Here is a 14,038-nt window from a genome sequence, read left to right as displayed (position 1 = left end):
TTTATGCATATATGAAATTTGAAAATAAGCGGAAGGAACAAAATGATTTGGATTATTTCATTTTTATATTTAATAAATGATTCATAACAAAACAATAGATACATAATCTACATAGCATTGAAAATGCAAGTAATAATATAATATAACATATATTGGACTTTTATAAACATTACATCACATTTAAATGCATAATTGTAACTATCACAGGTCGTAGAGTTGTACTATAAAGTTTCATAGCTCAACAGAAGTAGCGGCAGAATTCTTTTTCCTAAATTGACAGGCATTTTGATGTGATGATTGACACTTTCTTTCTATTTGGTCATGCCCTCTCAAACTAAAAGAAACATAAATAAAATAACGATAAGATAATCTCTTACAAAATTTATCTTTATACCATAAAACCACTTGAATCAAGTTTCCTCGCATTGACATTAGAATCTTAAGTACTGAAGAGTACTTCATTTTGCGAATATTGTATGTTTTGTATTCTGTGATGCATATTAAAATGAAAGTATAATAACTTTTTGAAAATAAAACAGAGAATCAGCTCGGGTATAAAACCGTAAATAGCAAGACATCTTTCCTTTTGTATTACCCTCGCTAAAGTATTAATACGGCTTGCAGGAAAGGCGGTTGTCATTTGTTTTCATCACAGATTTAAATATACATGTATTTTGAAAAAAGGGTTAAAACGTTCTCAAGTACCTACCGAGTCTAATCATCTTTTGTGCACAACACCCTGGAGCAGCCTTTCCTACAGGAACCATGGGAACCAGTGCCGGACCATTGAGATGTACGAGAGGTGTAAGAGGCATCGGCGCTGGGTTTGATATGATAGGTCCCATTACTGGCAATAACGGACCACTCTAAAAAAATCATTATGAAAATTACGTCTTAAAGGTTTGGTTATAGTTTTCTCTCTCTCTCTCTCTCTCTATCTCTATCTCTCTCTCTCTCATACAGACGTTTTATCGCAATACTTTTAATGTAGCTTAATTGTTACTTACAAAAACTGGAATTCTGTTTCTTTGATAAAGTGCTATCCCATTTGGTCTTGTCCGCATTAGTCGTCTAAGCAAAACAACTCTTCGAGCATTTGCAATTGAATTCGCATTCACAGACTGTGGAACCAACTGTGGGTGTTGGTGTGTTAAAGTGAAGGAACCTCTTAATGATCTTTGTGCGACTTGCGGTTTTATATCATCTGATTTTCTTAAGATAGAGGTGATTAACCGGTGTTGATTAGCTGGTTTGGCATATAGTATTCTTTGAGGTTGCAGAATTTGTTGATTATCAACTTGTGCTGTTTGTCTTAGCAAAACACCTCTTCGAGGATTTGTAATTAAGTTTACATTAACAGGCTGTTGAAACAACTGTGCCTGCTGATCCGTTAAAGTGAAAGTATCTTTTATCGATCTATGTACTACTTGTGGAGTTATAGCATCCGATGCGCTTGAAATAGAGGTAATTAATTGAGGTTGGTTAGCTGCTTTAGCATACAGAATTGTTTGAGGTTGATTATCCACTTGTGCTGCTGATACCAATTGTACTTCCGGCGCAGAGAAAGGCTGATGGGCTTCATTAACATGAAGATTAGAATTTCTAAGAATACCCTTCATTTGCAATGATCTTGAAGGTGTTTCTATAACGTTGATATTCGTTGCAATATCTTTTCTTTGGGTTGTTTCAGAGGGTACATTTACGAGATAAATTTTAGTTTGACTAGAAACCTCTGGGTTTTGTTGAATTTCTGGCTGTTGAAAGTATTCTCCGTTTGACGTTTGTGGCTTTATCTGGAATTCCGAATTTGCAGTATGTGAGATTTGCATAGAACCTGTGCCTGAACTCATCGTGTTGGGATTTAAATTGATATTCGAATTGGTTCCGTGCGCTGCTCGTAACTCTAAATTTTTATTTTTAACGTCTGTCAACAGTGACGGCCTGTTTTCCAATTCTATTAGTATTGGCTTAACCATTGTGTTTGGAAAGTCCTTATGTATGCGATTCATTTCTGAAAGCACTTCACGTGGAGTAATATCGACGTTATTTTGACCAGATGTAATTGTACTCACTACCAGCAGGCACGCGCCAAAAACAATGTTTTCCATCCTGCAAAATAGAAAAAACGATAGATTAGGTATTTTCATATTATATTTGATTAATATTTGTTTACATTTATTATATTGCAGATTGCTTTCATTTTCAGTGTACTTAAATTGCAGAAAAGAAACGTTTTTAAACATTTAAGTAAATGTTGAATTAGGTGCGATGTCTAACAAACTGTTTAACTAAACTATTAATGGACTTTATCTCCTAACACAAATATCTTATACAAAGAATATACATGGTTTTCAATGATCCATTTTGGTAGAAAAGTGCAAGAGCTTTGCAAAACGTAGTAACGATTATTTCGTCCTTTTCGTTATCACTGATTTTTGTAATTAAATTTTCTATTCATCTTAGATCTGTAATTTCTTTTAAAACGTTTACTTCTTATTAAATTACATCATAAAATTGCAATCTTGCAATTGCAATCAAATTTTTATAATTATCATAAAAGCAAACCAAAATTATTCAAATTAAATTTCTGACGCATCTTAAAGACAAGAAGAGATATGAACTAATTCATAAATAAATTATAACTACTAGAAGAGCATTCGTAATAAGTATGTTTGATCTCAATTTTTATATCTTATCTGCCTGATTAACATTTGAAAATAAAAGCTGCACGACATATGCATGAGAAATAACACATACTTTCAGGTGATCAAATATTAAAATCGAAAAATGTAAATGAAAAATCAATTGAATTCATATTAGTTCAACAATCCAAGATGTTTCTCTCCTTTCATGATACATGTATATGTAATTAAGTCGACATTGGTCTTATAATATCTGTATATAATACTGATGTAGACATTACTTATCGTATAACACTCACCTGTTCAGTTGCAGTGAATATGATGACATCGAGTAGTTTTCCGATATTTATACGAATACCAACTTAAAAATAAAACAAGGGCCCTCTGTAATCATCATGTGTTAAATATAATTTCCTAAATGAAAAGCAAGTTCTGAATCCATTTGCATTTTACCAATTAAAGAATAGATAATGTTGAAAAGTGAAGATTGATCATGTATCACGATTTATAGAATAATATAATTTTATTCCTGTTACTCCAGATTAAGTATGCATCTTTAATTTAATGTTTTCCCAGTGAGGCAATTTAACGTGATTTATTAAAAAGATATGTAAAGATCTTAATATATACATGTAAAGTGCATACATGTTGACATTTCAATGGGTATGGAACATAGTGTTTGTCAATTTCAAAAGTATTGCAGTGAAAATGCAACTGATAGTATGCTTTTAAATGTATCTGATGAAAAATGAATTTTAAGGACTTATGCAGTGTTAACAATTATTTTCTTTCCGTTGCATGTTTCCTTACATAATATGTATAAAATGTTTTACAAGCTTTGTAATTGAACTAATTTCACTTCTTTTTTTCTTAACCGTATGACCTCGTCCAATTATTAATGCAATTTTGATGTTCTTCGCTTTTTTGCATTCTGATTTTTGAGGATAGTTAACTTATCCTTAATAAGGATAAGTTAAAATGAAAACACTAAAGGATTTACCTGATATTTTTTTGGAAAGTGAAATTGGTTATGTGGATACAATATTTTACGAAAGTTTAAAGACAAGAATGTGTGAATTTTGATATGAAATGTAGTCAATACACAACAACCAATGTTGTGAAAAGCTAAACATTTTATTTAGGATGCCATACAATGACAGACAAAAATTAAATTCTTCTATGAAAATTTGTTGATTACTAAGTTCCACGAACCCATTTATCAGTCCTATTATAAGAACTTGTTTAACTTTCAAATAAAATCTGGAAAAGCATAGACATTAATAAAATTAAAAACATAATTATTACATGATAAGAACATATGGAAATTTTATTACAAATAATTCAATAATATATTAAGCTGCAATTCGTTTTTACATCAATATAAGTTACGACCCAGCAGATGTTGTGATTATTGTCAAGACACAACAGAGAATATTGAACAGCTAATTTTTTTAATGGGACAATGTCAAAGAAATTTGGTCAAAACTGTGTACGATTATGCAGCTAGATATTATGTGGAAACATGTAATCATAGGTTTCTATTATGAAAATAATTTTAAGGCACATTTTTGAATAATATCATATCTTTTGTTGTTCATAGAATTTACAAATTTAAGATGTTATGTAGATTTGAGAAGAAAAACCAAGCCGCAAAGTCAGAGAATATGTGAAGAATTATTTAATAAGAGATATGAATTACAATACAATGTACTTAAACTGATCGAAATATTCACCAAAACTTAAAACATTAATAAATATATTGTGATTACTGTTGTATACCCTAGACACTTAGTGTCTGTTAATGTGTGTATATGCTACACCCGGGGACCATGCGGTGGACTGTATGTAGATGTGTTTGTCCTCCGGGTTAGCTAGCTAGGGCATTGCATGTATATTTACTGTATATTTCTATCTATTACTAAACTAGCTTAATTTGTACCAGTTTTTCCTGGTTTTTTGTGTACACAAGTATATATAGATATTATTATTATTATGATTATTATTATTATTATTATACAAATATCATGAGCCCTATCTATCCATCTCGAGAGATTATTGTCGTACATATATCTTAATTACATATACAATAAACAATTATCTACCAAAATAAAACATAATTTTTACATGTATGTATATATTTACATACATGTTTTTCAAGACAACCAGTAAGAAAAACACTTTTTAAAATCCTCTCAATGAGAGCATGTACAATTATATGGAGTACTAATACAAAAATTAAGGAATTACACAATGTGCCTGCGCATGATATTTATTGAAGTTTTTGTATACCTTGTTTGCTCTTAAGAATAAAAGATAAAAAAACAACAACATATCCTTAATAAGGCTGTAGGACTCGAAAGTGTAATGGGATTCATCCAATGTTTGATCGTGCCGCCAAACCTCCAATGGTTCGTGTGCAGGTGCAAAAGCCCGATGGTGTAATACGCCAAAGCCCGGTGGTTTTAAATAGGTGACTCGTAGCACAAATATGTTTTTCTTCATTCGACAAAATAGCATTGGAATAACAAAAGTAACTTGAACTGAGAATAAAGCAGAACCAAATAGTCTTTATTTTTTTTAACAGTAAAACCCGGTTTGTTTGTTTATTTATTCATTTATTACATATTTTTTCAAATATATTTTGCCACATTTTGTAATCTCAGTACTCTACTGTTAACTTCTCTCCCATACTATCATTTTAAAATAATTTAATTCTGGTTGTAACGCGGCATTTGATTGGATAGAAAAATTTAGTTAAATTTGTATAACCTGGTTTGCACGTCACAAGACACGTCACAATGCACCAACGTACTAATTCACTTGACGTTACGTTTGAATTTTGAACAGATTTATATCATTTTTAAAAGTAAAACGGACTCAATTTGTACAGCAAATTCCAGAAAATTAAATTATAAGGAATGAACTCAATATCTACCCAAGTTATACTCGTATAACCTGGGTTGGAGCAATTTACGCTTTTTTATAATCCGCTTCGCGGATTATAAAGCGTAAATTGCCCCAACCCAGGTTATACGAGTATAACTTGGGTAGACATTGAGTTCATTTCTTAAATATTCACCTCTACTGCACTGCATTATCGATCTTTTCTCCATCATCCAAGTTTGAACAGATAGCTGCAGCGTCACCAATGACGTCACGATAACGTGACGTAACAAACATGTTCTGAAAACATCGGACCTTGGTTTGGTAGGCCATTGGACTATAGTGCAGACCATCGGATTTCATCATTTTTTTACGATTTAATATGCTTAACTAAATTAATGTTATTTTAATGTTCACAAAAGTGTTAACGTCAGTTTTCATTTTTCAAGCGAGATAAATCGGTGATTAATAACTAAGACTTGTGTCATATTTTTGTTTACAGGTAAGCGGTTTATAAAAAAGCGTAAACTGTTTCAAACCATTTTATATCGCATTAAACTAATAAATATTGAATTCATTGCTTATAATTTAATTTTTGTACTCTTCATTGTAGATAAAAACGGTCATTTGACCATAAAATGACGTAAAATTGTACAAAATTCAAAGGTAACGTTAGGCGTATTGGAACGTTTTTGACGTTAGATTTACTATGACGGAGGCAACATTCTTTATTCGATATAAAATAATTTTTTAGCCAATCAGAAAGCGCGTTACAACCAAAATTAAATTATTACAATATACATGATAGCAAATGAGATGTGACAGACAATAATATTGATTAATTGCATAATTATAAATTTATAAAAAGAAAACGATAGATTTAAAGATTTTTTAAAACAAAAAAAAAACAAGTTTCAAGCCATGTTTACATTTTAAAAAAAGAATTTTTAGCGCTATATCCCGAATAAGTTAGACAAATCAACAAAAAATCATATATCACTAATACGCTTCTGTATACACATGTAACGCATATGATAAACATTTAAATTCTAGTACAACACGTAATGTCAGGTATGTCAGTGATAATTTATCATTTTTCCTAATGTTCATGCCAAAAAGTAAAATTCGTGATGCATTATGAATTTTATTATTTTTTGATATTTCACTTGTATTCACAATTAGAAATGTTATTTTAGTATACCACTTTTTCATAGGTTGATCTTTATAGAGCACATCTTCAATGTATCAATAATTAGTTCAATATTCCAGTACATCTGACATTTTTGTCTATACAAATTAATGAATAATCGATCGCACACCAATTTTAATAGCAGTATAGAGTTGCTACTTCATAATAAAGTCTCTCCCTCTCCCTCTCTCTCTCTCTCTCTCTCTCTCTCTCGATCGATCGATCGATCGATCGATTGATTGAAGTGCTGGATGACAAGCAGTTTCTTTATTTTTGTTAGACCAAGCAATGTAGAGTACATGCAGGTAAGTAACTAGATGCAAATTAGAACACAATTTAAAAGTTGGTACCAAAAATCATCAATAAAAATGAAAATCATCAAATTAAAATCATCAATAAAAAATAAGGAAGTACAATTAATGAAATTCTATTTTGGGCAGAATTGATATTAGGTAAGACAAATTATAATGCGCAGCTTTAAACTTCAAGATTAATCACGAAAATGAGTTAGCTAGATACATGTATATTGTTCATTCTTACACAAAGTTCATTTACCTTTTTGCATTCATTTTCTTAGTTTTTTGTTCTGTTAAATGTGTTTTAACTCGTAACCAAAACGTTTATTTTATTTATTGTTTTTGGAGGGTAGTTGGTGGTGTTAAGGCATGATGGTTTGTGGTATGAATGCAAAATAAACATTTTAATGTCTAATTTTATCAACAAATCGCATTCCTATTTATGTTTTTTGATGCATTTTTAAACATGTTATTGATGGCATTTAGTCTCTTATGACATTTAAAAGTGATTATCATCTATCAATTATCTATATTTAAAATATAAAAAAAAATCATCTGAAATTAATTCAGTTTTGAAATTTTAGTATATCAAAATTTGTTTCGAAGTTGTTGAATATTACATGTATAATTGATTCAATGTAACTCCGTTATATTTTTCATTCGAAATATTAACTTTTTAGTTTAATCAAGTTTTTTTTACATCTGATTTCGATTATCATATCATTTATTAATTAAAATTAAAATTTAAGGTCTTAAAATTTTTATTTGCAACCGAGTCTTTTTTGGCAAAATTCCAAAATATTGAAAAAATATCTCGGCGTTTAACTTGTCCCTTAATTTTAAAATAATTATACTTAAAATTAGAGGCCTAATTCATTTATCAAGTAATTAACTTATTTTATCCACCGTGATAAAGTAGCATATAAACGTGAAAAATGCATTGATACCACAAAGTTTTTAACAGCATGAACTATTCTAAACATTTTTTTTTCAACCAAACAAGGAGTATAACTTTTTATTTTGCTTCATCAAAATTTTATGGAAACCTTAACAAAGAAATCAATAGGTTTATGTGCGTATATGTATGCCTGAATAAATTTACATAACAATATAATTGCAAACAATTTATAAATGATCACACGATCAATTAAAAAATACATTCATAAAACGTTTCACAAGCATCATATTTAAATATAAAAAGACATTCAAAATGATTCAAAATTCAGCAGTAGACGGAAATGATTTCTGATTTACTGTAGTTGACGGTCATTGCCATATGATGTAAGCCCTCTTTTCTTTATACACTCATTCAATCTGCAAGGAAAGCAAGTTCTTACCGCGAACCGTTTTTTGTGAACAGAAAATTTGTTTGTACCACAGTAAAATATCCATCGTAAAACTCACTACTTTTAATCTATTTTCTTGGTATCAAAATCAACCTAGCCCTTTGGTTAGGTAATATAATCATTTCAAAGCCAGTTGAAATGCACACACAAATAAAAACAATCAGGATGTGTACAAAACTGTTTAAAAAATCACATTAATGTCTCATGATTTGATTTTACATCCTGTAAAAAAGATGTTTCTTTTTACTAAAATCAACCCTCCATAGGCTAAAGAGTGACTAAGTTAAACGCTATACAGTTTTATAAACGTCGTCTCTGTTGCAAAAAAACAGATTAAATTCTTCAAAATGTAATTAAACAGTTTACATTGTATATGAGGATTTCACAAAACACGTACAACGCTGATTTATACAAATTGGGAATGAATAGTATATATATTTAACTACCAATATAAATCTCTAATCATTATTTTTCTGTTAACTGAACCAGTTAAATTTGCATATTTTGAAGATCAACTTATCGCGATTGGACAAATGTTATTCTAGGGAAACCCGATTTCACACTTGAGCAAATTTCAGTACTGTAACATACAAACTGGCGTGAGATGAATTGTGAAAGCATAATAAAAATCAGGTGAAGAATCTTTGTTTTCTAACATTTTTATACTTGTAATGATTATTGTTTAATTTTCAGCTTCACATCAATTTCACATGAGTTTTATACTGCTGTTTAAGTCTTAACTCATTCGAAGAAATTTGAAAATGCACAATTTAAGTGACTAAATAATTGTCGAGACATAAAAATCATTTAGTACTTTAGAAATCAATACATCAATTATAAATTTTCTAATTTAATAATTATAATACCTTGCTTAGATAACTGGGTATAAACACACATTGGTTCGCCGGAGAGGTGCGTGTTATTTCTTTTTTGTTTAGAGAAAGTCTACCTTTTAGCGACTTGGTCATTAACCGTACTTATTACGTCATTGTTGCAGACAAATGTGATATTTTAGCAAGACGAATAAAACTTACTCTTACGAGGGTTGTTCGGAAATTATTGAGACATTTTCTCTTATTCTTTTAGTAAAAAAGATGAATTCTTGAAATTTCACCAAAATGTAAAATAGGATAGAGATTATCAATATGAAAAGTTTCTTGTCCATGGCATGAATAGATCATTCCTGGTAAGCTGACCAACGTGCCTTCGTCCAGTGACCCGGCGAAACCGCAAACTTTTTGCAACGTCATTTTAACGCTTCTTATTGCTCCTGTGTTTTAAACACCTTACAAACGACCGGAAATAAGAATTATTCTGTATTTCTCAGCTTTTGTTTTCATTTTAGATGTCATCATTTACATTTTCTCTCATTCTTATTTTTTTGAAGGGAAAAATCGAGTTATTTTTACCCGTAAGTCTAATTACTGTGACTGTCTCCTGCAGTCATTTTTTATATATTTTAGACCTGTTGACAACAGTTTGTGTGTCAAAAGTACTTGATAATTAATCCCTTTGGCCTAATTCTAGTTAAACAATCAGTGAAAAAAATATGATGAACTGAAGCTTTATACCTTTTCTTGTCATCGTATAGCTTTTTAAAGCAATTGCGTGGCTTTAAAAGGTCTTCTTCTGAGATTTCCACCAGTTTGACGGTTTACAATGCGCCGCCTTGACGTCAAAATTCAATGTAAAGTCGTTGTCAGATTTCTATTGTTTGGTAAATATATGTGTACTGTAACAATCACATATATCAGGTTAGCTTTACGGCCCTGTATTTTAAACCCGGCTGGGTATTACCCACAATTCTCAGGTGTGACGTAGGAGAATTGAGCCATTTTTCTCAGGTGTGCGGTCGTGTTGCAAGAGGGGCGCACGATTTTTTCTACTTGCAAGGCTATGCATACAGCTGCATGAATTACTGCATAACACGGGCACGGAAAACAGACCGTGGTGAGTACTGTACAGTGCATTCGATATGTTTTCTCGTTATTTTTGCATATAAAGTAAAACTTTGTCGTTTAACTTATTTCTAAATATAGCTTGGCTAGCATTCACAAAACTTACCTGTGTTGTTCACTCAGGTGTGACAGTGGAGAGAAAGTTTAAATACCCCATTCTTATTTCTATCGATAACGTTAAACACCTTTTGTATTTGTATTTTTCGTCTCCTTTTAAACGTATTTTTCTACTGTGGAGATATTTTTTGTGTAAAATGAATTAAATATGTTGGGCGGAAGTGAGTTCCCGGAAGTGGAATCCATATTGGTTTAAACTTTGTTTACATGTTACCATGCATATGTATTTTAATCATTATAGACAGCTATAAGATATTATATACTATAGTAATATAATAATATTGCCTATGGTTGTTGCCTACATGGATTTATATACTGTACGTTTTGATACAGTTGATTTATTAGTGTTGACTTTGTAGCGTTGTGACAGTGGTCGATGAGCATGATGACGATGTAGCACACGTTTGGATCCATAGGATTGTTTCACTACCACGCCACACCACAACCAGTTCTAGGATTACAGCCCCAGAAATTGTGATGAGGGTGGACATGTGATTGTGTATATTGAACCGTCAGCGTAGACGTTCGTATATCGATGGTTGAGATAAGTGAAACCCTATAGCGATAGGACTAGTGGACAAGAAGTGTTCTTGTGAACGTTTGGCAACATATATAATAGAATATAATATACAATATAATTGTGTTTGAAAACTGAACATTATGAATAAGATCATTTAGCTGTCTATTACTTAGTATTTATATTAGTAGTTGTCAAGAAGGGAATTTAATTTTTGGGGTTTAGATTTAAGCATTTAGTTTTTTTGAACGAGAGTGAGTGTGTGAGTGAGGGTGAAAGTGGGTGAGAATTTGTAAATATTCATATTGATTTATTTTCTTGTAAATAAATTCATTAATTGAAACTGTCTTGAGTGTTATTTGGAGATCGCCTGGCTCAACCACGTTACATGTACCATATCCGTATTTCAACTCGAACATCAGTGAAACTTAATCAAAAGTTAGTCGCAAAGAATAGCAAAATGAACATATTTAATTTGAGTTCTTTTATCATTAACTGTAATTCTACGGACACTTATAGTGTAGATGTTTAAGTTGTTAAATCTCCGAGTTCATGACTGCGCCGGGTACTCCGATCACCGACTTGTTTATCTACCGTCGTAAACAAAGTATTAAATATTCTTCTAATATTACTTTGTTTTATTATTTGTTGGCGTTTCTTCAGTGTCTTTGCCAATTTTCACCAAAATTCGTCAATTAGAAAAGAAAATATTCGAGTTGTCTCAATAATTTCCAAACAACCCTCGAACATTCACCTTAAAATTAAGGTTGGTGCTTGTCTTAATACTTACAGATAAGCACTCTCTTCAGTGGACAACACTGTGGTTGTTGTGCAGAGCAAAAACACAATGGGGCAGGCATTCCAACAGGAATCAAGGTTCCCGGTCCCGGTTCATTGAGTGGTATGAGGTGTGAAAAAGGCATCGGCACTGGATTTATGCCAACGGGCCTCAACACGGGCAATAAAGGAGGCCTCTGCATGATAATTTGATATCTAGATATTTTTTCTATTCTCTCTCTCTCTCTCTCTCTCTCTCTCTCTCTCTCTCTCTCTCTCTCTCTCTCATCTTCTTCTTCTTCTTCATATTTTTATATCTTTTTTTTTACTTTTTTACTTTTAACTGAAAGACTTGATCGTTAATAGGTTACACTGGCAATCTCCTAAATCATTGATTCACAAAATGGTATTCATTTTTATTGAACAGGAGTCTCATTCATAAGGTTATTAAGGTCTCGATTTTGGTCAAAAATCATTTTCCCGATTTTAATGTTTACAATGCTTCAGTAAGGCATTTTTAACAGGCAACCAAACTTTAAGTGTCATTCGTTGAGTTACAGAGTTACAGAGTTTACAATTCATTGCTATGTAAACAAAGCTTTTGTTCACATTTTGAACGTTGAAGTGAATACTGAAGTTTTAAACCGAAAATAAATATGGTAAACGTTAAGATATGTTGCTTTATGCTTAAAATGAATAAAAAAAAATTGAAAGATCAGCTTGAAAAAAAAAACTTTAACCGGTATATTGAACAAATGTAAACAAAAACAGGGCACGAGCCATGTTTACATAACAAAGATTTGTGAGCCCTGTATCATGCTTATAACTTCACTACTGACTCTCCAATTTTATTTGGTCTTTGGAAATGCATACCTAAGGCATTGTAAATAATAAAAACAGAAGAAAACAAAATTTGACCAAAATCGTGACCATGCCCCTTTAAAGTGTGAGTATGAAGAGTAAAAATGCTATTAATACTTCACTCACATTAAAAACTGGTATTATGTTTGTTGAGGGAAGGACTATTCTCCTCGGTAAAATCCGCTGGAGCAAAACAACTCTTCTAGGATTTGTTATCCTATTGACACTTGTGGGTCCTGCAACCAACTGGGCTTGTTGATTTGTTATTGTAAAAGAACCTGTAACTAAATTATGTATTGATTAAGGCTCAATAATTCAAGGTATGCTTGAAATGCTGAAAATAGAGTTTCAAGCCGAGGCTGAGTATTTGTTTTTGAATAAAGAATACCTTGAGGCAAATTATCAGCTGCGTTTGATGATATTATTTGAAGTTTCCTCACAGAATTTGGAACATCATAAATAATTCCATGATTATTATTAGCTTCGATATCATTTTCTTGGAATGTTCGAGAGGGTAAATTCAGAATATATATTTTATTTTGTTTAGACAGATCCGTTGATACTTTTTCTAATGCATTTCGTTTAAGAGATATTACTTCATTTGATCTTTGTGGTTTAATCTGGAATTCCGACTTGGCAGCATGTGAGATTTGCATTGAACCTGTGTCCGATGTCATGTTTACGGGATTCAATTTGATTACAGAATTGGTGTCGTGTGCAGCTCTCAATTCCAAGTCTTTGTTTTTAATGTCATTTATCAGTCTCGGCTTCTTTTCTAGTTCCATCAGTATTGGCTTTATCATTTTGTTTGGAAAATCTGTATGCATATCATTCAGTTCTGAAAGCACTTGGCGTGGTGTTAAATCGCTACCGCCACTATTCTGTGCCGATGTAAATTCATAGACTGCAAACAGGTATACACAAAACACAAACATTTCCATCCTATAAAATCACACATAAATGAATTAACATTATTGGCTAAACTAAGTCAAATTATATCATATCATGATATAGAACAGTTGTTTTGTGTTTCTATGATATCATAATATAGAGCAGTTGTTTTGTGTTTCTGTACCGAGATTTACATATTGTAAAATATAGAAAATTATGATTTTTTTTATGTTTGCTGCTTTCAACCATGTGAAAAATACTAAACATTCTTGTGTATTCCTATTTTTTATAACTAAAAATACCATTGTTTATTACATGTACTTCTTTTCAATGATTTCTCTCCGATTCCAGGCAAATCATGAAAAGGTTTTTAAATTCACATGTAAATATACATTGGAAGTTAAGTCTAAATCACTTCTTGATTATAGTTAAAAGCATAAATATGAAACAATGAATATCGGAGAAGGAAATATGTATTTGAAAAATATACGCAACTAAAATAAAATATGGAAAAAAGAAACAACCATTTTTAAAGTCTTTAGAAGGAAACAGAATCCAAGA

The 14,038-nt window shown here is 31.3% G+C and overlaps 2 protein-coding genes across 3 annotated transcripts; both read right to left on the bottom strand.

Annotated features, from left to right (window-relative positions):
- Positions 1 to 686: 686 nt before the first annotated feature.
- Positions 687 to 2,970, bottom strand: LOC128192343 (uncharacterized). The gene is made up of 3 exons (XM_052864953.1): positions 2,942 to 2,970; positions 1,008 to 2,109; positions 687 to 866 (listed from the first exon to the last, which is right to left on the bottom strand). The coding sequence occupies exons 1-3, from the start codon at positions 2,968 to 2,970 to the stop codon at positions 687 to 689; spliced, it is 1,311 nt and encodes a 436-aa protein (XP_052720913.1).
- Positions 2,971 to 6,649: 3,679 nt separating this feature from the next.
- Positions 6,650 to 13,585, bottom strand: LOC128162737 (uncharacterized). Of its 2 annotated transcripts, none has more exons than XM_052826119.1 (4): positions 12,975 to 13,585; positions 12,713 to 12,870; positions 11,739 to 11,922; positions 6,650 to 8,324 (listed from the first exon to the last, which is right to left on the bottom strand). In XM_052826119.1, the coding sequence occupies exons 1-4, from the start codon at positions 13,525 to 13,527 to the stop codon at positions 8,320 to 8,322; spliced, it is 900 nt and encodes a 299-aa protein (XP_052682079.1). In that variant the 5' UTR covers positions 13,528 to 13,585; the 3' UTR covers positions 6,650 to 8,319. The 2 variants fall into 2 exon arrangements, with proteins under 2 accessions (XP_052682079.1, XP_052682151.1); XM_052826191.1 differs by having other exon boundaries at positions 12,713 to 12,864.
- Positions 13,586 to 14,038: the final 453 nt, after the last annotated feature.

This window comes from Crassostrea angulata, chromosome 1 (assembly GCF_025612915.1).
Source record: "Crassostrea angulata isolate pt1a10 chromosome 1, ASM2561291v2, whole genome shotgun sequence".
Lineage (NCBI taxonomy): Eukaryota > Metazoa > Mollusca > Bivalvia > Ostreida > Ostreidae > Magallana > Magallana angulata.
Note: the sequence above shows the minus strand (reverse complement) of the source record. Positions and strands in the feature narration are given on the sequence as shown.

Bases quoted from the DNA above. Each gene is read 5' to 3' on its own strand.
- LOC128162737 (XM_052826119.1), bottom strand. From the start codon at position 13,527: ATGGAAATGTTTGTGTTTTGTGTATACCTGTTTGCAGTCTATGAATTT. The intron at 12,871-12,974 runs GTATTCTTTATT...TACATAATTTAG, and splicing joins AGCTGATAATTTGCCTCAAG to TTACAGGTTCTTTTACAATA. The intron at 11,923-12,712 runs GTGAGTGAAGTA...ATTATCATGCAG, and splicing joins ACATAATACCAGTTTTTAAT to AGGCCTCCTTTATTGCCCGT.
- LOC128192343 (XM_052864953.1), bottom strand. From the start codon at position 2,970: ATGTCATCATATTCACTGCAACTGAACAG. The intron at 2,110-2,941 runs GTGAGTGTTATA...TCTATTTTGCAG, and splicing joins TATTCACTGCAACTGAACAG to GATGGAAAACATTGTTTTTG. The intron at 867-1,007 runs GTAAGTAACAAT...TGATTTTTTTAG, and splicing joins GAAACAGAATTCCAGTTTTT to AGTGGTCCGTTATTGCCAGT.